General features: G+C 36.0%; 1 protein-coding gene across 1 annotated transcript in view; it reads right to left on the reverse strand.

Moving 5' to 3' along the window:
• Nucleotides 1-27,129, reverse strand: part of igdcc3 (immunoglobulin superfamily, DCC subclass, member 3) — a 132,736-nt gene that overhangs the window by 90,110 nt on the left and 15,497 nt on the right. Inside the window, exon 2 of the mRNA XM_056461597.1 lies at nucleotides 23,479-23,784. Within this exon, the coding sequence (XP_056317572.1) occupies nucleotides 23,479-23,784 (306 nt within the window). The remainder of the gene's footprint in view (nucleotides 1-23,478; nucleotides 23,785-27,129) is intronic.

Below are 27,129 nucleotides of genomic sequence, written 5' to 3' on the forward strand. Positions count from 1 at the left end.
ACTAAAAACTGACAATTGTGCCCATGTTTTGGTCAGTGCTGCCACATTCGCATTAAATTTAAGGCTGACTCAGAGAAAGTGACATCATTTGATGAAGGAGAAGCTGACAGTGATCAAGGCTGCGTTCTATCATTGAATTGTATGATTTTTGAGGACGACAAGCTTAAAGGTGAGGCCCTGTCACATTTTTTATAAGTGAAAAATGTGCATTTTTGGTAGAATGCCCCCACTAAACTACAGAAGATGACAAACAATACACACTTCTATAAAAAGATTGCTGACACTGGAAAAGGATGAATCTTTACGTTTTGAGTATGAGCACACTTCATCATACTTTCAAAAGTAGCCAGTGCATATTTTATGCTGTCCAGTCTAAAAAATACATCAATAGATCAATTTCAAGCTCATCAAGCAATTTCACTTGGGAGACATCGACATTCAGCTAAATGGCTTACTAAATTGCTATTTAAAAAGATGGGTATTCTTTTGAAGACCAAGAACCCCCCAAATCTCCAGAGATCACGGCAGCGAAGGCAAGAAAGATACAGGAGAAGATTAGTAAGATGTGACAGGCTGAAACACCTCATCACACCCATTCCTCATCCTCCTCTTACTCTTGTGCTCCTACGATTTTCTGCCAATCTTCCACCAAGATGTCTGCTGAATGGGGCGGACAGGAAGGGGGAGTTTTTATTGGTGGATGGCTCAGGGAGGGAGGTTTTTATTGGTGGATGGCTTGGGGCCTGTAAAGTGTGTTTAACAGGACTGGCTGGCCGTAAAGGTGCTGTTAAGTGTAGTGAAGCGCGGTGACGGGGCAGTGGATACGAAGAGAAGGGGACTTCTGGGAGGAGCTGGCACAGAGAGCTGGCACACACGCCACAGCACATGAACACACACCGCCAGACAGACAATAGTTTGGATAGAGATATTTTAGCATATAAATCTTGGAAACAAAATGCAGGGGGAAAAGACAACACAAAGAGAAAAAAACACAATAAAATAAATATTATTCCAAAAATTGAGGTTATGTTTACACAGCAATGATTCGATACACTAAAACGCTTTACTTTACAGTATAGTTGACTAAAAATGTATTATGCTTGCAGACCAGTAGATGGCGATATCACTTTGTAAACAAACTATATGCGCTATATAGGCCTTATACGACAAATTAAATCATTTTGTAGTTTACATGGACATTATAATTCTATCATTTAAAAAACAGCTTGCCTGTTTCTAAAACTTTAAGCTTTTTCAGACCTCCAAAATGCAGTTGTTATATAAATGAACAGCTAAAACATACAAAGTTTTCTGTTTTTACTTGAAAGCAGTGTAACGCAAAGATACTTTTACATTATTCTGCTGAGAAACAATAAAACTTAACCAATGGGTATTGTAATTTTAAAAGCGACCATTTCCCGCTGACATTTGAGCACTGTTGAACAGGTTCCTGAACACTGCTGATTGGCCATTGTGTAGATGTGCCCAGTAGATATGATTGTGATTGGCTTCAATTATCATCGATTGATGTTCTTCACTGCGTGATTACACAGAATAGAGCATCTGAAATACACATCTACTAGATGATCTGTAAATGAACAGATATACAAGCAATCTGCTGATGGATCAGCGGACAAGCTTTCATACTCTCTAGAGTCCATGTATCTGTGTAATCACTTGGTGAAGAGCTTCATGCAATGCTTATTGAAGCCAATCACAATCATATCTGTTGAGTGCTAGAACACAATGGCCAATCAGAAGTGTTTAAGAATCCACTTTGCAGATCTCAAAATGCTATAGAAAAAAATGCTGGGATTGTCTCATTTCTAAAATTTCTGTACAGATTAAAAAAAAAAAAAAAAAAAAAAATGCGGTTCCAAAAATGTCAATCAAAACCACCGCTTTAAACAAGAGTACAAAATCAACACATTAGAAAAAGTGTAATAATAAAGTAAAGAGTTACTATAAATATTTAAATGAATAAACACAAAATGAAATATATATAAATATGTGTAGTTATTACATTTAATAATATAATATAATATAATATATAATAATATAATATAGTATAGTATAATATAATGTAATAAAATATTTTCCCACAAGTCCAAAGACATGCGCTATAGGTGAATTGGGTAAGCTAAATTGTCCGTAGTGTATGGGTGTAAATGGAAGTGTATGGTGTTTCCCAATGATGAGTTGCAGCTAGAAGGGCATCTGCTGGGTAAAACATATGCTGGATAAGTTCGCGGTTCATTCCGCTGTGGCTACCCCAGATTAATAAAGGGACTAAGCCAAAAAGAAAATGAATAATATAATATAATATAATATAATATAATATAATATAATATAATATAATATAATATAATATAATATAATATAATATAATATAATATGTTACATCGTAAAATTCCAATATTCTTGTTCAGTCAGTCTTTTCTAACTCTTCTTTACACATGCACACTCACGCAAACAGTTGAAGAGGTGCCCCATCATGGAAAATTTATCCTGCCTCACAATGATCTCTGACCTCTTTTTCTGACCTTGCAGCCCTTTCCTTTAACCTCCATTACTGAGGAATTCTCTCGACGAGCCAAACAGCCCACATTCTAAAACCAAGAAAGGACTGATCACAGGACCTCTTTTAACTTGCTTGTTTGGGAAAAAGCAGGGGTGGTCCTGAGACATCCGGACAGAATTCATTTACAACCCCTGCCCCTTGCCGTGCCTCCAAATGAAGCCCCTTTCTTAACCATGTGGAAAAAAACTCTTAACAATGGCCTTGAATCTGAAAATGGACCTGAAGCCAAAAGAGTTGGAATCTTTGGTCAAGGTTACCATCTCGATAGGTTTCTATGTTCAATTGTTTTTTCAACATAAAGAAGATTTTAAACAAAGTTTAAATTATGTTGGAAATCAGTAACCATTGACTTTAATTGTATTTTTTCCAACTTTACTGTAAAAAGCACTTTAACAAATTAGCCATTTCACTTGAAGTGATTCACTAATATTTTAAGCGAGTAGTTGACTTTGCTTAAAAAGGTGAGTAGTAAACTCATTTTCAACAAGCTTTATTATTATTGTAAACTCGTTAAGTGCGATGAGGATTCATTTTGGAAATTAAAACTAAAGAAATAAAAGACAACTAAAATGAAAGTACAAACATATATACAAATAAATAAATAAATAAAGACATAAATAAAGCAGCATTTTAGCCTAAATAGTAAAACGATTAAGACAGTCAATAAATAAGCTTTTTCATTTACGTTTTCATTCACATTTTTCATTTACATTTTCTTTGTTGATTATATATAACTTTTTCATTTTATGTCTTAATAATTGTACATAAATAACAAATTAATAATTAAATGGGCCTAAATGATTGTTTAAAGAAATTACCAGCGAAACATGGAGAAAAGGTCCAGCACATGGTCTAAAGAGCTTTTAAGTTGAACGCTACTTTATCAAAAGCAAAAAAATTAACCCACCTCAAGCAGATCACTAAAATTATAATAAAATAATTTTGCCACAGGACGTAAATTACAGACGTAAATCACTTAAAAAAATTGGTTAGCAAGATGATTAACTTGGTTTACTAAATTATAATTATTTAAGGCAAATTTATCTATATACTGTACTGTAGCACATTTTATACACAATGATAATGGTCAAAAGTGCTTTATGACATGTCATGATTTTTTAATCATAATTTTTAATCAATTTTTATAAAGTATGGATGGCTACTGGCTTCCAAAAGTTTCAACATTTCTTCTTTCATATTCAACAGAAGATACAGACCTCAAAAAGGTTTGGAAACACTTGAGCGGTGAGCAAAGATTCTTTTTTTTAGGGTGAACTATCCCTTGAGCAGTGAATTACACAATAGCGACCACTCGAAGATGTGCAGAAATGAGAGGCAGTTTAAAGTCAAGAATGTGAATGACAGCTGTTTTTCTTTCCTGCTTCAGACCGCCATTTATCATCAGCATGCCATCCAGTTTACCGCCAGAATGACAGGCCTGTTAAAAGGCTGAGAACAAAGAAACAGATACGAGGGCAGAGAGGGAGAAACTTGAAAACAGGGCAAGGATATGAAAGACTGCAAGAAGACAGAAACAGGAATACTCTAACAGTCATGAAAGTGATATAAACCATGAGAGAAATGGAAATAGTAAGCAAAGAGAATGTGCGAAGTGACAGACAGACATGAATGATACATGTGAGGAAGGCTGATGCACCGACACACAGCAGTTTATGTTTATGTGACAGCTGCTTCTGCGCTCTTCTCTGCCAGTTTTAAGAGTGTGTGAATTTCAGATGTACCCACTTCTCTTTCTGGCAGCGAGCCATCTCTGCACTCACCTCTCAGCCCATTCAAGCCGTGCCAACAAAATGAGAGAAAGGCTCACGTCTGCTTTGGAAGCCTATGGGCTGGATTAGATTATGAAGGTAACAGGCAAATGCATATGGAGCAGGGGAATCTGAAACAAGACTCATTTCCTTTTACCTTCAGTTGTTGACCTTGCTGGAAGGCTGCCCGAATTCCTTGAATCCATGAGGGAATAAATATGTTGGCTTACAAGAGTAAGTAACACATCTATAAATGATTCTGGTGTGACTTTAAGACCGTGGCTAATCTCTTCGATAGATCTAAAAAAAAAATAGACAACTCTGTTGCTCGTAACTTAAAGAGCCCCTATTATGGGTTTTTGAAAATGAGCTTCCATGCAATGTGTAACACAGCACTAAGGAAAACATCCAGCTGAGGTTTAAATCTGAAAGTGTACCGTGATTAAAACTATTAATTCTTTAAAGAAATAGTCGACTCGGAGTCGAATAAATGAATCGCATTGAGTTTGGATCTTTTGCCTGAAGGCGTCGAAGTTGATAAGATCGATACCAAATATGTAGTGCCAGATCAGGTCAAACGTGAACGCGCCTTTCGCTTTAGACACTAGCGGAGCGCAGGGGATCACAGGACTGATCATGACACAAACATGACGATCACTGACAGATGGAGATTCGACTGTGGGGAATAAAGGGTTAAAGTTCATTCTCACAACAATACCACAGTATAGCCAACCTAGTGCTGTGTTTGTTGATGTCATTTTTCAGATTTTTGATCCAATAACCCACACTGCATTACACTACGGCTGATTTGCCAGCCATTTGCTATTAAAGGAAGGAGCAGTAGAGAGACTATTATGTATGGGACTTTGTCAGTATCTGTTACAGTTCACAATGTTTCCTCTAGGATTTTTTCCAGCTGCAGCGGCAGACTCTGTTGGGCCTTTAACACAGATCTACCAACTACCCGCGGCGTTATTTCAATGACAAATGTCGTGAGTGCAGTATTATAAGTCAAGATGGCATTTATGTAATACGAGCATGTGAATCTCTGTACTTGAGCACCGATTTCATCTGTTCATGCACAAAACTTCTTGCACGCCCTCATATACGCTGCTCAAGTGCAGATTTTCTTGTGCGCTCTCAAATAAACGCCGCTTAACGATTTAGTGCGTTTATATATCGAGTATGTCTCCAACATTTATTAGATTTGATAGGAATATTTGTGAATGTCTCCAATAGACCTACAGAGCGGCATTAACGCGATATTATTATTATTATTATTATTATTATTATTATTAATCATAATAATAATAAAATTTGCAGTTCTAAATAAATAGAAAAATGTGCATAAAAATATTGAATGTGTCACTTTGTTCTTCAACACAGTTTACTAAATCTGTACGCATAAAACACCTAGTAGTCAAGTGCAACTAGCACACTTCCCACAGAATTAATATCTTACTTGAGGTTCAAAGGGGCCAGAACTGATAGAAAACCCTCAAAGCCTCAAGCGAGAGAAAACACTCAAGCTCCTCTTGATACTCAAGCGAGATACATCTGCTACAAGATGGCAAAATGATGGTCTATTTCCATGTTCTCTTCTTGTGTGTCATTTCACTTAGAGTGGCGCATACAAATAACTGTTAAAACACTTTCTTTAGAGAAGGTGAGAAGAGCGAGGTGTTGAATTTTCCTGATGGCTCATCTCTAGTGAATTACACACTGAGGCATAATGGCAGATGCTTACAGGGTCCCTGGACAGATCTCATTCTGTATTGACTCTAATTTTAGCTCTTCAGCTTTCTCTTATTTAATCACACTCTCTCTCTCGCTTTTATGTATCTCAGTGTACCTGTTTGCAACTGTTTTTGCTTCTCACAAAGCATACTGTACACCTCAATACTCAAACTCAACTGGCTGATTTAATTAAAGTTTTTGTTTAATCAAAATGCAATGATTCAATTTGATAACCACAATTAAAACTCTAAATATTTTGGTGCACGACAATTGTTTTATACAAAAAAGAAAAATATAAGTATAAAGAGTTCAGATGAAAAGCCACTATATGGCCTGTTTCCACTGAGTGGTACAGTACGGTACAGGTCACCTTTATCAGGATTGCGTTTCCGTTACCAAAGGTACCTTTTTGGTAGGCGTGGTGTACGACAAAGTTTCATTTAACGTCATTCTCGCTCAAGGAAATGTCAAAGTAAAGCTATACGGGTTGTTCACATATCATATGAGAAGCACTTCTCACAACATAGATGCTTTATACACATAAATACTTGTATATTAATACAAATACTCATGAATAAATCTTCATTATTAACTTTTCTATAAACATGATTTGATCATAACTGCAGATCAATGATAGGGCGAAATAACCTACTGTAATGTCTGTAAATATATTAAATAAATAAATTCAACATATATGAACACATGCAGACCCTTATAGTCTCTGATATGTTACCAATTACAGAAAAACTACACACAGCATACATTTAGTCCTTATTTGAATTAAAAAACAACACGCAGCATATAGCCCACAGTCAGTGCAAACCTCTCATCTGTATCTTTAATATTCACCAGCACATGTAACCTTTTGTTAGAAAGTAATTCCTTCATTCGAAGTTTATAATAGTCCAAAAGGGGATGATAATAGTTAAACATGGCAGTTTGTTCATGTTTTAGCTTGCTGAAAGAATCATTTACCCCTTTTTTTATGGCTTCTCTTTTGTTTTTGCACGCTTCACTCTGTTTCTGAAAGGATCAGATGTCAAAAGCACTTAAATAATCACGCACACGTTATTATCATCAGCTCAAGAAGTTCGTCACAACAACAGGAGATTCTGCTCTTTTTCATGGCTGTGTGGCTGTTCATCAAGAGAACGACAAGGTTTGTTTGAGCTCGGGTCGACAATGGCTCATTATTATACGTATATATTATTACGGTGTAATGTCTCGACGCTTCCTTTGTTTTCATTCTGCTTGATTATGCATGAGCTTGTGACGTACCTCTGTAAACCAATAGTGTTCAGCTGCAATTCTTGCTCTGCCTTTTGGTACCCTTCTGTTGTGCTAGGTACCCTTTCGAAAGGGTACCCAAAATGTGGTACGGTACTGTTCGCTTTTAGGTACCTTTTGACAGTGGAAATAGCCATAAAAGCATACCAAACCGTACCATACCCCTCAGTGGAATCGGGCCATAAGTTTCACGTGAATTTGTCTACTAAAATTAGCCTTTTTCTCAGGCTCCTATATGTTTACTTTTTAGTTATTTCATTGTCAAAAAAAGAACTAAACCTACACACAGCAGCCTTAGAAAATTGTGATTCTGGAAGAAAATTTCAGATGGAACTTGGAGACTTTTTCATGCAAACTCTTCACTTCACCCATTCGGTGTGGGTAGGTGGGTCTGTGACCAGCGCTCTCTAGCGGCAGGACCAGATGGCTGCTGCCTTCATCGGACTAGATCCACATCCTCTGTTGCGATGTTATAGCTATGTAATTATGTGCTTGGTTGCTGGGGCTTTTTTAACCCTGATCTCACAGTGCTCTAACTCAAGGACAGTCTGAGAGGGGATTATTTCACCTCCCTCTTCCCAAATGTATTTTGTTTCCTCTTTCTTAAACTACTTCTCATCTGACAAGTCTTCCCCTGAAATGTGTGATGTTTGTGTATGGTCAGGGGGGTCCAATTTCGCTACATGTAAAAGTGTATATGACAAATAAAGGCATCATCATCATCATCATCATTTATAAACTGGTATTTTATACAAGTGTACATGTATGTTCTTTTATAATTCACAACTAAGGATGCGCTGATTTGGAAGCCGTTAACTGATGTATCAATACAGTGCTTCCCACACATAGACTTTACTGGGGCGGCCCGCCCAGGTATATTAACGGCCACCCAAGTATATTTGGTGAAATTAGTTTTTTCTATTATTATCATCTTTTTACACTTTTTTGTATCCGTCCAATAGCCAAACAACCTTGATCAGTAGTGGAAAATCTCCTCTCGCCCTACATGTTTCCTACTTGTTGACAGTCAAAGACAGCCTCACATGCTCTGCAGAGACCTACAGAGAAGCAGCTTTTTGAGACATAAAAATGTGTTTCTAAATCTCCTCAAATGTCCAGGATTCGGCTTTTAGTTTTGCTTTCTAAGTCGTCGTCATATTTCTTTTAAACCTGATTTACTTTCACTTGGCTTCGCAGCTGACAGCGCATGCACAGCCGCAAGAGCAGGAGAAACATTATATAATTAATTCTTTGATATAAACAACTTAGATAAACTTTCTGTTTACTCAGAGAGGACGAAATTACATGTAAACTGGCTGCAAATATATGTACACTGTTAGAAATGGTAAATTAGCTCATTTGCTTTATTTAAATAATATACATTTCTTATTCTTGTAATTATTATACTATTTAGAGATATTTATCCAATATGTTTTTTTATTCCTCTATGTCATTTATTTCTCATTTGCTGTACATTTCTTTAATTTGATGATGTTGATATGTTACATATTTTATACATATCTAACATGCTTTGGCAATACTGTACAAAATGTCAGCAGCAGGTTTTACCTGTTAGTGGCAGCATATGACTCCTGAATAGAATAAAGGTAAAACAAATAGTGGATTTTTTTTTTTTATTTAAACAGTCTTCAGTATTTAAAAAAAAACTTCAACCCATTGAAAAATAACAGTGTATAATAATTGTTAAAAAGCACTTTTTTGTTGCATGTAGTCAACCATGTGCCATGGGTAAAAGGTGTGTTTCAATCCGGCTAACACCGCAAGTGTATTTCAAACCTATGGGAAGCACTGCAATATATAGGCTGATAAATCTTGACACCCAGCAGCATACAACTGCTTGAAAAAAATCCAGAATTTATTTCCTTATGAGGCTTATAATAATAAAACTGAGAATAAGCATTTATCGGTGTATGGCTGCATTTGCTGTAGAACAAATAAATGTAGATTTATATCCTCATTCAAAAATATCCATCAGTGCCTCGCAAACAGTATATCGGACACTTAAACTTACACACAAAACAGCAATAGGTTTAAGTGTCCTCTAATTTGGTCCTGTGAATTACCCACCATCCTCCTCTCTCTCTTTCTCTCTTAATTAGGGCTCTCTTCCTCTCAAGCACTTTCCCTCATTCTCCCTTCTTCTCCATGCCCCATTGTGAGGCGGTTCTGACCTGAAAGCATGTGTCATTGAGCTCCATGTCAGTGGGGTGCGGTTGGGTTTCTAAACAGGAGAGAGGGGGCTTGTGGGACTGCGGGGCTGGGTGGGAGGAGTTTGGACACTGGACAAAGAAGAGAGGTAGAACGTGGATTGTGGAGTGATGGAGAGGGAGAAAGAGTAATGGGTGAAATCTGGAGAAAGAGCGAGGCCTCCACCCATCCCCCCATTACCACGGCCGTCTGCTTTGATGGTTATGTGTCAACACAACCTCCCCTCCGGTTTGACCAACAAAACAGCTCTCATTCAACACCCAGGATTAGTTGTTGACACACGATGGCTGGCAAAAATGTCAAATCCGATTGGAAATGTCTGAAGGGAAGCTCATAATAATGATTTTTTTATTGGAGCTTCCTGCTTCTCGTTCATTCTCCCATGCTCTTTACAATCTGCCTTTTTTATTGCGCTCGCATTCATCCATTGGGGTGACTGTACCCCGGGCGCCCTTATCCTGTGTTAGATCATAATGCGCGCTGAACTGCACTGAACTATATGCGAACACACAACCATTTATTTGTGTTTATTTGCCGTTCCCTCTCCCGTCGTCCCTGGCCTTCAAGTTTAGCCTTTTCTCATCTTAATTCAAGCAAATCCCCTCCATAGTTGACAGGGTCAATTACAGCCCAAGAAAGCTGAATGAGACGGTGAGAAAAAATAAATTAATACTTAAAGCTTAAACTCTTTTACAATTGACGTCGAAGAAAGGAACAAAAACGCATGTGTCGCGATTGATTCCGGAGAGCTGTTTGCTAATGGGCGGAGGCTTTTATGATCAGTTGCTTGGTGACAGGCTCAAGAGGAGGGCAGGAAGCAGGAATAAACCGCGCGTCGCGATCCACTGTACCGTTTCCACGATTCATTCAAACTATGAAAAGCTTCCTGAGGCCCAGCTAATGAGGATCCACAAGCGAAAAGGAGAAAGAAAGAACCAGAAAAGGGAGGAGATGGAGAAAAGGAGGCAGCGAAGCCATCAAAGACGAAACATTTACAAAAATAAGTGTTTCCTGAAAGGGTTGTGTGATTGAGAGCGACGGCGGGAGCTCAGCACCCGACTGTGTGCTCACGGGAATGGTCGACAAGCAAAAAAAGGGGAAGCGTAATTTATGGAAAAAAGTGGCTGTTTTGGGGGCAGATGGGGTCTCTTTATCAGAGGGCGGTTGTAAAGAAGCTCGCTAATCACACCCTCTATTACGATGGCAGCGTTCTCTCTTCATGCCAGGGGCTGAAATTACCCCAAAGTGCAAATTGAGCAAGTGTCGTGAAAAATGCGCAGACACACACATACACACACACACAAAAAAACACAGGGCTTTGATCAGCTTGAGGACTAAGGAGAAAGATCCATGTCACCTCACTTAGCAGGAGAAAAGCAGCCTGTGCGACACTGGTGGCGTCCGAAAGGATGAAAGAGAGCTGTAATGGGTCGAAAGCCTCTTGTATGCTAAAGCGGCCCAACTGGTGGTTAGCCATTACGCATCTCCTTCTTTTTATTAGACTCAATGCGCCGGTTACACAAACAGCCTGCCTGTGGTGTCACAAAGCCCCTTGGCAGCAAAGCACCAGGTACATTTATCTCATTCCTACTGTAAACGTCTCCCTGAGAAAGTGGAGGTTAATATACTGCCTGCGTCTATCTGAAAATATTTCACAAGTCACATTAAATCTCTTCTTCTCCATTTCCTTCTCACTTCTAATAATTTGCTGTCTTCAACCAAGGAATGAGTTCATGCCTATAACACACCACGATTATGAGCACAGTTTCCTGCATTACCATTCAATCTGCAGCGCAAAGGCGAAACCTCATATTTCAACCTAGCATGCAATTGAATGCGATGAGATAAAAAGACAGTTCCATAAATGCCAAGACATGCTGTTCTATAGCATATGCTTTATGGCCAGCTCTCAATAACAAACACACATAATGGAACGTATCAATCTTATGGACTGTATTTTAAAAAAACTGCACAAGAAGACAAACAAGTTATTCGTTTGAATCAGCGTGACAAATTCTTCACTGAATGAACTCGCTGAACTTGCCTTACACAGATTTCAACACATTCAGCTTGTAATGAAAGTAACTGAGAGATATTCCTCCATATTTTCTTATGTACATGTGAGTGAAATAGGTTTTGAAAGGGACTTTATTGATTGGGTGGAGGTAGATTCTTTGAATGCAAGCTTATAGTACTTTGTAAAAGATAATGATTGTGCATACTGAACTATTAAGAGTGCAGTATAACCATTGATGAGACGTTCTGTGTAAAAAATAATGTGATGATTGAGTCTTTTTAACCTCCTCTAATTTAGCTCCAAATGTCAAGGTTAAATTCTTCATTTTGACCTCATTTGGATAAAAAAATTGATTACTTTGTTCTGTTTCATACCTATACAAATTTTATCTTGATCTTCTGAACATGTAATAAACCAAATTTGCAATGAAATTAGGGTATAATTATAAGACTACCCAGCAAGCGTTTTTAAAAAAAAGATGTCTAGTAGATGTCTAAACATAGTCGTCTTGGCTAAAACAAGGCTAAATTTGGGCTGTCAATGAAAACAGATGTCTAAGAATAGGCCAAAACTATAGACTAATTATCAAATAACCAGAAATGAATGACTACACATTTAAAGTCTGTCTAATCTGTCTATTTAAATACTAGTCTAGTTTTGGGCTATTCTTGGACGTCTATTAGATTTTCACTGACAGCCCAAATTTAGCCTTGTTTTAGCCACACTGTCTATGTTTAGATGTCTGTTAGACGTCTATTAAACACACAATTGTTTGCTGGGTAGCTATATATCCAGCAGTTGGTGTCAAACTAAACCAGGACAAAACAAAGTTTTTGGGTGGGATTTCAGGGGTTTAAAACAGCTTGCCAGAAAAGTTTGCTCTGATGCATTTGTCCAGGACTTGACATTAACACCCGCCATGCTGCCAAAAGATTTCAGCTGTTGCGGGTTAGACAGTCACTCCCACTAGCCCCTTAGGCTGGTTGAAGATAATTTTTTAATTGAATTCATAAAAAGCAGAATTCAACAATAAGGATTGCCCAATGAGGGGGCTAGCGTGAGAGATGACAATAATAACTGTGTTGAGCAAAAGAAAGCAGGTGAGTACCGAATGAGAGGATGATCATACGATCATACTGAGGAGGGCTTCAGTGTCGAGGCTGATTTCAGGAAACATACAGTAACTAACTGCTGCTCTCAAGAGCTCGAGATCTTTTTGTAAGCAGCAGGTTGCTTTCACTTTAACCTTTTACATGATTATCCTCTCATTGTGGCACACGATTTTTCACCTTCTTTCTTTTGCTTACAGTGTATTTTTTATTTTTATTTTTGGTGTGGCTAGAGAAAAAAAAACTGGTAAATCCTTAGTGTTGAGTCCTAAAAAGTCATGTGAAATAAAAACAAATTGCAATGCGACAAAAAAAACACAAAAGAAGTTAAATAAATGAGTAATTTTAGCATGCCAAAGTCAACTTTTAAGCATATAAAGTACATTTTCCCAACATCCAAATTGTGGCTAGTGAAAATGACAAGTGGCTAGGACTGTGGAAAACTACTAGCCACAGTGGCTGGTGATCAAAAATGTTTGTGTCAAGTCCTGCATTGGTCTGTGGTGATTAATAATTGTGTGTGGCTTTGGCCCTGCTCTCCTTGGAAATCTTTTCTAGTTCATTTTCTCTGTTCAGTATGTTGAGGTCAGATCTCTGAATAAAAACACTAAAGAGATGCTTTATAGCAGAAAATGTACCGTATTTTCCGCACTATAAGGCGCACCGGATTATAAAACGCAGTCTCAATTACGGGGTCTATTTCTGTACTTAACCCATACATAAGGCGCACCGTATTATAAGGCGCACGCTAAAATACACTGTCTGCAAAAAAAAAAAAAAAAAAAAAAAAGGTAATGGAAGCAAAACAGTTTAGTTGAACTTTATTGTACTATTTAACAATACACTCACATTATTTTTTTTAATCAGTCTTCTCCCACAAATCCATCAAAGTCCTCATCTTCTGTGTCTGAATTGAACAGCTGGGCAGTTTCGTCATCAAACACGCCGGGTTCTCTCTCATCATTGTCCGAGTCAGTCTCATTGCCGGGTGGCTGTTCAGCAATGATGCCGGCTTTTGCGAAAGCTCGGACAACAGTTAAAGCAGACACCTTAGCCCAGGCATCCACAATCCATTCACATATGGTGGCGTAACTCGCCCGGCGCTGCCTACCAGTCTTAGTAAAAGTGTGTTCGCCGTCTGTCATCCATTGCTCCCACGCAGCTCGCAACTTCACTTTAAACGCCCTGTTTTGATTGGTTTATTGCTGCTGCGTACGGAGTGTACGTTTTACGTCTCTGTGTCGGCGGGAAATGCTCCAACAGCCAATCAAGCGGAGCGCTTTCCGAAATCACACAACAACATTTTTACAGATTTTTGAACTCTGTGCACACATAAAGCGCACCGGATTATTAGGCGCACGGCCGTTTTATAACAAAATTTAAGGCTTTTAGGTGCGCCTTATAGTGCGGAAAATACGGTAGTGTAATTCAAAGTGAAAGCAAGTCTGGCAGAGTTTTTTTTTTTGAATATGTATTACAATAAAACTGAATTCTTTAACGCAATCTACTGTTTAAAGTCCTACATAAATGAACGTTCCCTGATTTGTCCTGAAAAGCCAACTGCAGATTTTGCGCAAACATCCAGATCCCTATTATCATTTTTATTACACTTTTTCCTAACTGCAGTTTGCTTACTGACGTCGTTTTAGTTGCATATTTATGTTGTTATCGAGAGAAAATGAAAAAATAAGTATATAAGAGCCATAAATCTCAACACAAAGTCAGAAACATGGGATAATCTCCTTATTTAAGGTTTACTAGTCTGGTACAGTGCATGAACGCACCACCACACACAGACAGAACAGGATAATAAACGATGGAGAACAACATAAAACCAAATGACAGGATGAAGAAAGACCCAATTTAATGACTTCGAATACAACTATGGATTTTGCTTCATGTCATCATATGAAACCCAAGGCAGTCTGTACAAAACCCATGTAATGACTTGAAGATCAAACTCCATCTCCAGCAAAACATCTGTAGGAACTATTAACGTCTGATTGATTTCAGTTGAAGGCCTGAGGGTTTAAGTTTGCTCACACACAAGTACCAATGTAAACTGAGAACAGCATCATTTCAGGATCTCCTATACTCTATGGTTCTGAGTATATATGGATGAAGAGGCTATGCCCTGAGCACTGGTACCCTGATACTAGAGGCACTCATTGCTTTTGAAACTAAGGTCTCTTTCACCTGTAATAGCACTTAAATATCAGGTCATGCAATAAAAGGAAGATCTATACAGACAGTGGTCACATGCTTCATTAGGATGGAGCCCATTGTCAGCGCTCAAACTCTTCAGTGAGAGGATCAAAAGGCCATTGGGTGACATTCGTATCAGTTGTGATCCTACAGCGCTGATCAATCTGCACCAAAGCTGGGATCATCCATTACTCACAAGTTGACAAATAAGAAGTGCGCACCCAGACTGTTATTACTGGAGCCTGTGTTATACAAGAGCACAGATTGTGCTAATGGGGTTTTAGCATGAAAGTATATAATAGCTGGTCTGGAGTGCAGTTATATGGCATACACACACAGAAATAAGGTCTGTGGGTCAGTGAATGAAATGCACACTAAATACTGAAACCACAATGATTCGTATAGACACCCTCTTACAATAGACTGCAATTTCATGCTATGAAGATACACATCACCGTCAAAAAGAAAGATTGGAGTTTCAGAACGACACATATTTCTCAAGCACTACGATATTTGGACTATTAACAAAACAAAGATGCCTGAAATCAATTTAAGTTTGTTCAAATGAAACTAAAATAATAATTATAGATAAATCTTGATATGGTTAAACTAACGGGCACTAAACCAAAAGGAAAGCAATTCCAGTTCATATCATTTGTTGCACAGATATTACACAGTACACTAAAAGGCTGAAAACTCCAACTAAAATATGCAGTCATCTCTGTGTTTGGTCATTTAAACATTCCCTCATCCGTATTTCAACAAGTTGTGCAAGATTAGTCACCGCTGAAAAAGCCAGAGTCTTCTTGAGTGCACATGCTTAAGAATACACTAATTGAATTGTGTGCTCTTGTGAATTCTCTCATCTTCAACAACAAAAAGTCTAGAAACAATAAGGAAGAGATACATTTATCAGCTCCAATGACTAGAGAAAAACCTTTTAGTTTGTGGGTAAGTTTATTTAAAAATGTTCTTATATGAGCTTCTTTATAAGCAAATCATCCATACAGAGTTTATGTTTTGGTTAGCCCGTTAATATCATATACAGTACAAGATTCTTGAATGTGCGGATAGTCAGCAGTCTTTAATGGCTGTGAACATCCTGATCAAAGCATCTCTATTGTACAATCAATGTTTAAAATGAGAGGCAACCACATAATGCAGAATGAGCTCATTTTCATTTTAATTGGATTGTACAATTTAAAACAACAGAAGCATTTATGCATTGATGCAACTGTGATCATTGCAATTAAGAGATTGAGAAAAAAACACTCATGTGCTCATACAACTCGCAATTACAATTTGTAAAGTGAGAAATTTTTTGAGCTCTGCGACTTGTACCATGTATCGGTTATACCACCTGACTACCATAGATTAATTTACAGTTACCAATCACATATTTGAAGCAAAAAACAACAATCAGCATGGCGCCGTATTATACAGAGCTCAGCATATATAAGTACACCCCTCACAATTCTAAATTCATCTTTTAAATTCACATTTTTAATAGGAAGCTATACAATAATATATTTGTGCATATACATTAGATTAGTCAGTACTAAAGCCAAATCTGGAACAAAATAATACGATAACGGTCCAAAAACTAGTACACCCAAATTTATGTTATAGAAATATTAAATACAAACTTTAAAAAGAGAAAAAAGGGGGGAAAAATTAAACATTTTGTAGAAATTTTGTTGGTTGTAATTTTTCTATATTTTGCTTGAATTTAATTATATTATCTATCAATTTCTAAATATGTTTGGTGACTAAAATATTATTTTAATAAACATATCTGTTTAATAAATCTGTTTTTTTTAATCCACCAAAATACATTGCCACTGAGAAATGGGAAAAAATATTCATTTTCAAAATGGGGTGTACTCAGTTATGCTGAGCACTGTATCCTACATTATATACAATTTAAGTCAGAATTATTAGGCCTCCTGAATTATTACCCCCAAGTATATTTTTTCCCCAATTTCTGTTTAACAGAGAGAAGATTTTTTTCAACATATTTCTAAACATAATAGTTTTAATAACTCTTTAATTTCTAACAACAGATTTTTTTTCCTTTGCTTTCACGACAGTATATATTGTTTTACTACATATTTTTCAAGATGCTAGCATTCAGCTTAAAGTGCAATTTAAAGGCTTAACTTCATCATTGTATAATAATGGTGTGTTCAGTAGACTTTCAAAAAAAATATATTGCTTAAGGGGCTAATAATATTGACCTTAAAAATTTTAAACTGCTTTTATTCTAGCCAAAATAAAACAAATAAGACTTTCTTCAGAATAAAAAATATTATAGGAAATACTGTGAAAAATTCCTTGCTCTGTTTAAAAAAAAAAAAAAAAAATTCTGGGTTTTTCACCTTTATTGGATAAGACAGTAGAGAGTATTGACAGGAAAGCATGGAGAGCAGAGAGAGGGGAAGGATCGGCATAGGACCCGCGAGGCAGAATTGAACTCGGGTCACCGTGAGCACCGGAGTACATGCGTCAATGCAATAACCACTACAGCACTGGCCCTGACACTCCTTGGTCTGTTAAGAATCATTTGGAAAATATATTTAAAAAAAATAATAATAATAACAAAAAAATAAATAATAAAATAATAAAATAAATAAATAAATAAATAAAAAATAAAAATTACAGGACAGCTAATAATTTCAACTACACCTATATATTGTACCCTCCTCATTCCCCAGTATGGTTTCCATTAGATGTGTTGATGGGCTTTGGATTCTACAATTGGTTAGCAGCCTCAATGAATTGGGGGAATAATTTGACAGAAAAACTGATTCCAATTAGCGGCCATTCGACCGGCACATCCTTATTTTGTAGACCCTATTGGACTTTGAATGTACATATAGCTAGCGAATCACTTCAATTGTGTGAAAACAACAAAGAAACATTCTCCAAGATAAAATTAAGCTTTTATCTGAGTGCTCTTCATTATACTTATCCATCCAGCTCTGCTTGCCAATCATTTAGCCCGACAATAGATCTCCATCTCCAATGCTATTGGATTTGCATCCCACTCTATCTTCCAGCTATTGTTCGTCTGTAATTTATGCAGAATCCACACATATTCCTTTCTGGCCCTGATGAGAAATCGAAAAAAGGTGCAAAACAGTAACTATGCGCTGACCTTTACCAATCAGAGAGGGGGTTTAAAGGTTCGCCGTGTCCAGCGAGCCGAGCTGACTGTTCCCTGTGGCGCAGCAGAGACGGTGGAACTTCAGAGGCCAGCCGGTAACCACTGGCCCACTGGGAGAAGAGCCAGAGTGTGTACCACAACACAGCGGTGCACCGTCTACACACAGTGTGCCAGTCTCACTTCACCATGTGTGTGTGCATGCAAGAGTCAATGATCCTCACATTACACACACACACACACACACAAGGCCAACAAATGGACTGCAGCGTTCAGATATGGCACAGTATGGGCTGCCTCTATGCATGTGTGTGTGTTTGTGAGAAGACCGCAGGCGGAGATGTCTTTCAGTGTCAGACAATATGGCCACAGAGATGCACGTATGCGGACACTGTTTTGCTTTACGGAGGCAGAATCAATTGCACACGTATGATGCGGTCGATAAAAAGATGTTAAATTAGGCATGTCATCGCTGACCACACCACATCACACACAGAGCTCAATATCCCCGCCAACTGTTCATTCAGACCATGTGTGCGATGGATCCATGTGCCTATTTATGTATGCAAGCTGGCAAACAATGCAGAATCAGGACAGAAGGTACATATTTAATACTAAAACTACAATACTACTGGAAAATCTCTCTAAGCAAATCAGTCATTGCGACTTTATGTTTTCACCAAATGTATTATAAATATCTACACTACCTGACTAAAGTCTTTTCGCCGATCCAAGTTTTAGGAACAACAAATAACAACTTGATTTCTAGTTGATCATTAGGTATCAGAAATGGCTGATATGAAAGGCCTCTAAATTATGCTTATTTTACCAAAATATCAAATCAAATCAAAGTTTATTTCTAGAGCACATTTAATTACGACCTTTAGTTGACCAAGGTGCTGTACAGTAGCAGTAGCAGACAAAAACAGCAATATACTACAATAAAAACAACAATATAAAACAATAGTGAGAACAGTAAACATTTCCAAGAAAGAATCAGTTTAATATAGCCTGAAACCGTCATTAGGGAATGTAAAATGCACTCAAAAAAAATGAATCTTTAGCATCGATTTAAATTTAGATAGAGTAGGTGCTATTCTGATTTTTAATGGTAACTTATTCCATAGTTTCGAACCCACAACAGCAAGGCTCTATCCCTGCATTTGAGACGAAATCGAGGTATTTGCATTAGATGGCAGTCGGACTTTTATTCAAGCGATCGAGTTTGCGCCTTAATAGTGATCAGATCGGAAAGATGGGGTGGCGCTAGGTTATACAGTTAATTTTTAGAGTTAAATTTTATAATCTATTCGGAAATAACCTGAAAATAAAATATGATCATGCCTTGATTTTTTAATTATTTCATTAGGACAGTAAAGGTCTGACTTTGCTTAGACAAAAGTTTTGTCACTTAAGAGAAATAATGTACAGTATAGAATATTAAGTCATGGTGCAGTGGAAAAATATTTAATATTATGCATGACTCCCATGAGCTTGGAGGACTGCATCCCATACATCTCTGCAATGACTGAAATAACTTATTAATAAAGTCATCTGGAATGGCAAAGAAAGAGTTCTTGCAGGACTCTTTAGATTAATCTTCAATGCCTCCTCCATCTTACCCCAAACATGCTCAATAAAGTTTACATCTGGTGTGTAGGCTGGACAATCCTGGAGCACCTTGAGGCTTAAGTATGAAAAGGACCGCTATACAGCTGAAGATTTTGCTCTCTCCTGTGGTTTGTAATGTAAAGGGCAGCACAAATATCTTGATACTTTAGGCTGTTGATGTTGCCATCCACGCTGCAGATCTCTCGCACACCCCCATACTAAATCTAAACCCCAAACCATGATTTTTCTTTCAGCAAACTTGACTGATTTTTGTGAGAATCTTGGGTCCATGTGGGTTCCAATAGGACCTCTGCAGTATTTGTGATGATTCATTGGAAAAATCTACCTTCTGCCACTTTTCGAAATGATCAACTAGAAGTCAAGTTATTATTTGTTGCTCTTACAACTGGGATCAATGACAAGACTTTTGTCAGATAGAGACTCTGCAATGTTTGTGCATTGTGTCTTTCTATTTTAATAAATATGTGTCTATAGAAAAAGTTACATAATCATTTCCTTAAATATTAATTATTTATGTTTAAAAATAAATATATATTTAACACCGCCCAGTTTTTACTACTAGAATGGCAATAAGTGTCATTCTGACCAAATTAAATTTGTGTCATGCTACATTTACATTCGAAGCTTCTATTTGTCTGGCAATCTAAAAAGCATTTGTTTGCTTTTTCCAAACTCCCAAAAACAACATTTTTACTGCTTGGAAGACATTTCTGAAGTAAAGTTATGTTTTTGCTACTAGAAAGTTGTATATTGTTAGCATAATTTTGCTAGGCAATAGAAGCACACTGTAAAAAGCATTGGAAAAGGTAGCCTTATGGCCATTCAATGTATAATACTTGTAAATGTTTTGTAAATTGAATAAAATAACAATATTAGAATGTCATCTACACACATTTAGGAAAAGGGAGGGTATTGCAGTTAAACGGACCTTATTTTAACAAAGTTATTAATTACAAAATTTAAAAACAATCTGTCTAGGTAGTTCTAATGTTAAAAATACACCGTATATAAATAACTATTAAGTTCAGGAAATATTCAAATTTTTCCCAGGTTTTTCAATGCAAGTTAACAGGTGATTGTAACTTCTGATTGCTTGAAGTTCATGCGAAAAGGGCTGATTGCTAAGAGCTTATTCGTTCTCAAGCACCACATAATAACAGCAAGCGGCCCCCGAATTCCTCACGTCATCACAAAAACACACTTTCACATTAACACTGCAGTGCGCTTTCAAATTAACACTCGGCTGACATCCATTTAATGACCAACTCTGCTCTCTCCCCTCAGCTACTATTTACAACATGGCTACCTCCTGCTAACCGCTAAAGAGAACATAAAGAAGCCTCCATAAGGCCCTTTCTTCTACATTAAATCCAGCATCTGGATGAAAAGATCAAACGCATTGTGGACGGCATGAGAGGGGACAAATGATAATAAGTCATCTTTAGCTGGCACAAACGCATGCTGAGTTTATGAAAATCCAATCAGAAGCACAATACAGTAACAACTTTTCAGAGCTGGACAAGAACAAGGCACGATTCATACGGGACCACGGTGGGTATGGATGACCAAGAAAAGCAAATTTAGTCTTGGTGCCTGCGAGCAGCAAGTGGGCGAACAACAGCACTCCAGATTATTGTGACGGCGACAAAAGCGGTGCAAAAAGAGCACAGCATGGCCTGGTTTGATAGCTAAGTTCAATACAAGAGCCAGAGATTTGGTCGTATAAATCACAACACTAGCACGAGCGGGAGCGCACAAAAAGCCAGACTGGATCCTACAAGCCAATTTATCTCGAGAAATAGAACGCGCCCATTGTCCATATATCAAATGGCTTGTTGCAGCCCCCTGTGTCCCCCGTGTTCAGTTCATCCAAAGTTAATGTAGCCCGAGTGAACGTCACGCCGAGCTTGAACACTGTGTGCTCTGTGGAGGATTCCGATCTGGAGGAGGCTTCTGTCAAACTCACTGCAGATTCACAGGACAATCTAGTGGAGGATCTAGATATTTTATTTACTATAGCGATACATTTGATGCATGATAACAATATAATATATAGTTAGGGCTCAACATAATTGAGTACACTCCATAAGGCATGGGACAATAACCATTTTTCAAGGTATACTGTGGCTTGGAAAAGTCAATACTTATGATACCTTTTTCCAAAGTTATCATACTGTCAGAATCTTATACCGGCCCATGCCTACACCTCATTTTAAAAATGAATATTTTTATCCCTTAAATCAGTAAATATAGCCAATAAATTGTGGGGCATCTGAACAAAATATTTAATAAACAAATATATTTATCAAAATTATATTTTAGTCCCCGTACATTTTTAGAAATAGAAAGAGATAATACCTTTAAGTAACACAGTTTAAATTACAATATTTAAACAAAAAATTTAAGAATATTTTCTCTTGAATTTTCCTCTTTTATAAAACATTATTAATAGTTAATATATTTTGTGTATAAGAGAAGAGTGTAGAAATTTTTTTGACTGCTATCGTAAGAGTTTTTGCTAGATTAGCTCCAGATTTGGCTTCAGTACTGACTAATATATGCACAAATCTATTATTGCAAAGCATTCCATTGAAGATCTGTAAGGGGTGTACTCATATACTGTATGCTGAGCACTGTACAGCATATATATATATATATATATATATATATATATATATATATATATATATATATATATATATATATATATACATACATTAGTAGTAATAGTATTGTTTACAGTAAACATAGCAAGTAAATACGTAGTTATTTTAATAAAATAAAGTAAAATAATTTATTTAAACAACTGTTTGGGATTTATTATTATAATTATAATTATTATTAGTTAGTTGTAGTTGTAGTTGTAGTAGTAGTAGTAGTAGTAGTAGTGGTGGTGGTGGTGCTACAGTAATAGCAGTAGCAGCTATGTAAATTTAAGTGCAGGGGTGCCCAAACTTTTTCATATGAAGGGTCAAAAACCGAATATCATTATGAGCCGTGGGCTGAGGACATTAACGTTGTCATTGTTAATTTAAAAAAAATAATAATTTTTAAATAATAACTTAATTCAATAAAAACATAAACAATCACATTTATAACACAGTGGAATCAATGCTGGATACACTAGTCTAATTTTGCCTTCATTTGCTTACTGATGTCTCTACATTGTCTTCTATCTGTCGGGTGACAGTACATGTATGTACTTTTAAGAAAAAAAAAAACTGATTCATTTAAAACATTTCATTTCAGTTAGTTTTTTGTAGCTTAGCAATAAAACAAACAAACAAAAAGTTCCATTAAATTAAAAATGACAGTGTTTTAACCATCCCCATCATTCTCCTCTTCTCAGACAGGATGGTGAGCCAAATCAAAGGTTACCATGGGCAAAGTTTGGCCCACAGGCCCTAATTTGGGCATCTCTGTTTTAGTGTTTATATAAAAAAAAGATTCATAAAAATGAGCTAAAAAATTATGGAACATACAGTAATAACTATAAAGCAGGTTTATTTCCATCATCACCAATGGCAGTCTATTCTTCCTAAAACAGATGGATCCGCATTAAAATTTAATTTTAATCACCAACTGCTCGCAATTATATCAGCTCTCTAATAAAACTAAGACACTTTCTCTTTTAAGTGCTTGCCATTTAAAAGTACTTGAGCACTAAAACGAACAGGTGGTAGTAGTATAGTGTGAAATAAACAACAAGGTGTCATCTCTGAATTACAAGCCACAGAAACTTTACTCACTAGCAGCCTGAACTCTGGCTTTGCGGCTCACAACCAGGCCGAAGAAGTTCTGCGCAATGCACTCATAGTCTCCTTCATCAGATGAGCCATCAGTCTTGGTCTTCTGGAAGTGTGTGATCAGCAGCGAGCCGTTGGTGAACATGACATAGTTGTGGTCCTCCTGGACGAGGGCTCCACTGCGCCTCCACTGGGTGCTAATGGGTGGGATTCCCTCCACCTGGCAGTGCAGCATCAGGGGCTGCTGCTGGACCGCGATGATGTCACTGGGCTCCAGGGTGAAGGAGAGCTCGGCCCCGCAGGTCAGACCTGACACACAAAACATACACAATGCACACCTATTAACACCTGGATGCTAGAGGCTTTACACAGAAGAATGCTGAAATTGACATTTAATTTGCACAATGTATACAGTATAAAACATTTTTTCATATTTTTTTCTGTAAGGTTGATTTTGTCGTTACGCCAATGAAAAAAATTAAATTAAATTTTTTTGTAAAATTTTAAATCAGAAGCTAATGGCAATAAAAAGCTTTCAGGGTTTCAATATTTTGGTTATTATTATCATTATCATAACAATATTAATAATAATACCAATAACAATAATAACAATAATCGCAATAACAACAACATTAACATCATCAACAACAATAATTATTATTATTATTATTATTGACGTTAATAATAATAATAATAATAATAATAACAACAATAATAATATTATTATTGTTAATAATAATAATAATATAAATATTTTTTTAAATATATGTATTATATTTTTATTATGATATATTAATAATACTTGTGATATTATTATTGTTATCATTATTTATACTTTATTATTATTATTATTATTTGTAACTGTATTAATTTAATACACTGTGAAAAAATTCTCTTCTCATTTGATCTAATATAATATAATGTGAAGCCTAAACTGAATAAAACATATTGTGTTACACAGCTAAAAGACTATAATATAATATAATATAATATAATATAATATAATATAATATAATATAATATAATATAATATAATATAATATAATATAATATAATATGATATAATATAATATAATATAATATAATATAATATAATATAATATAATATAATATAATATAATATAACGTAATGTAATGTAATATAACGTAATATAATATAATATAACATAACATAATAAAATATAATATCATATAATGTAATATAATAGAACATAATATAATGTAATATAATGTAATATAATATAATATAATAGTCCTTTATCATCATTTTATTGCATCCTTGTCGAATAAAAGAATACATTTCTTTAGATTAAATTTCTGAAAAAGCACTGTCCAGCCACCAAACTTTGAACAATACTCTTAGGCACATGCGTCATCAATTATAAAGGCTACTATTCAGGAAAAAATTTGTCAGTCAAGTGAGGATGATTATCTGCTGATATTAATCTTACAATTAACAGTTATATGTCAATTCATCTGCCTGGCAGATGTGATATATCAGTGTAGTGAATGGGAAGAAATGGTTCGGGAAATGAATCTGCAGTGAATTTGATTGATAGTCACACTTTCTGTCTAGATCAGTAGTGTAGTGAAATCTGTCTCATGTCCCCTTGATTTAAACCAAATGCCATTCACTGACATACCATGTGTGTAAATGTGTGTAAAGCTAGTGTACTATTCATGTAAAAATTTTCCATCCATTCATCTCTCCATCCATCTTCCAAACCACGTAAAACCACAGTCTTTCAGTATAGCCAGTCCATCACAACATACTGATAGGATGGTGAGATTTTCATTGTTCTTTCAAGAGCAGCAGTTAAAATAAGAGCAACAAAACTTATTTTCTTAGCATTTCGAAGCTACATATAGTGAAAAATCTCTGGGTTTATTTACATTCAAATCTTACAGTAGTTGAGGAGATCACCATTTGGATGCTAGCACATTAGCATACACTACCAAACTTTGGTATAAAGACCTTAGTGGACCAACCTGGGGTGCGTTTCCGAAAACCATCGATAGCCAACTAAGGTCGCAAGTTCTGTCATTACAAACATAGTTTGTTAATTTGACGTTTCCCAAATTCGACGTTCCAACGAACATTCGCAAACTTGTGCACTTGCAACTAACCCTCTGGAGTTGTAGTTAGAAACATAGTTCCTGGCTGTGTTCTATTCCCCGTTATCCCCCTATTCGTTAAGAACATTCTAACATTTAAACTTGGAATAATTAAAAAAGCATTAAAGTCATCTTTCTTAAGTGTAATTTGCTTTAAAAGTATTTTTACAGTTTTAGTGATCTTCATGCTTACAATTGCGCTCCCTTCGCAGTGCACTTTGAAAACATGGACGCCATTTTGAACACAGCCGTAGGGAATTTATGTTACGCCTCCAAAGCTAGTATATTTTTTTACAGTCATTGCTCCAAAGCTTGTGAAAACATAACACAGCATACGTTAATGCTTTTATTTTATAGTAGGTTAATTATTAAGAAATGTAGCCTACTGTTTATGACATGGACCTATTGGTTAGAACATTTCTGCAGTGGTTTGCATGTCAAATTGTAAAAGTAGACTTTTCAAAAAAATAAAAAATATATAAACAATATCCTACTTTTTATTATTATTATTATTATTATTATTATTATTATTATTATTATTATTATTATTAATGATAATAATTATAAGTAAATAACCCAAAAAATCTGACTTTAATAATAATGATGATGATGATCATCATCATCATCATCATCATCAAAGTCAGATTTTTTTCATTTCCTAATAAAAATAAATATTAAATTTCATTTCTTAATAAATAGCCTCATTATTAATATATTATTTTAGAATACGTGTTAATCTTTTGTAAGTGATTTTATGTTTTAGAATAGAATATGTAATTGGAATAGAATATCTTAATAATATTTGTAAGGGAAACATACAGTAGGACCTATATGTGCTATTTACATATATTTCAATTAATATGGAAAACGAGTGCATATTTTTACTAATCTTGGATTTTATTTTAAATGCGTGTGCATGTAAAACAATATATTTTGTACAAAGAAATTATGGGGTTCTTCTCTAAACAAGTTTTACGTTATAACTAACATGGTTAAAACAATGGATGTGCGACAGAAAAACTACGGGTTCTTGGGAAACACTCGTCACTACATTGTTCTTTTCCCAAACGATGCATTGTACTGTGATAGTTCAGCCACGGGTTACGTTGTTGTTTGCGAAATGCACCCTGATCAGTAAAATGTTGCTAGCTTGTCTGCTAAACAAATAAAATTCACACACGATTCACACCGATTGTAAAACACACCAATAATAAGGATTCTAAAGACAACTATATCTAGTATCAACTCTAAAGCACAATAATATTCTGTTCACTGTAAAAAGTCATCACACGCTTTAAATACACTTTTTGTATTTTATTGGCTATCTATCTTTTTTTATCATCCATCAGCAGTAAGAAAATATTTTGTAAGTGACTCAATGAATATAGTTCTGCTTCTCTGTGCCATTATATTCACACAGTTGTGGTTTTATTTATTTATTCATTTATTTTCTTTTCAGCTTAGTCCCTTTATTCATCAGGGGTCGCCACAGCGGAATGAACCGCCAACTTATCCAGCATATGCTTTATGCAGTGGATG

The sequence above is a fragment of the Danio aesculapii genome, chromosome 7 (assembly GCF_903798145.1).
Source record: "Danio aesculapii chromosome 7, fDanAes4.1, whole genome shotgun sequence".
Classification (NCBI taxonomy): domain Eukaryota; kingdom Metazoa; phylum Chordata; class Actinopteri; order Cypriniformes; family Danionidae; genus Danio; species Danio aesculapii.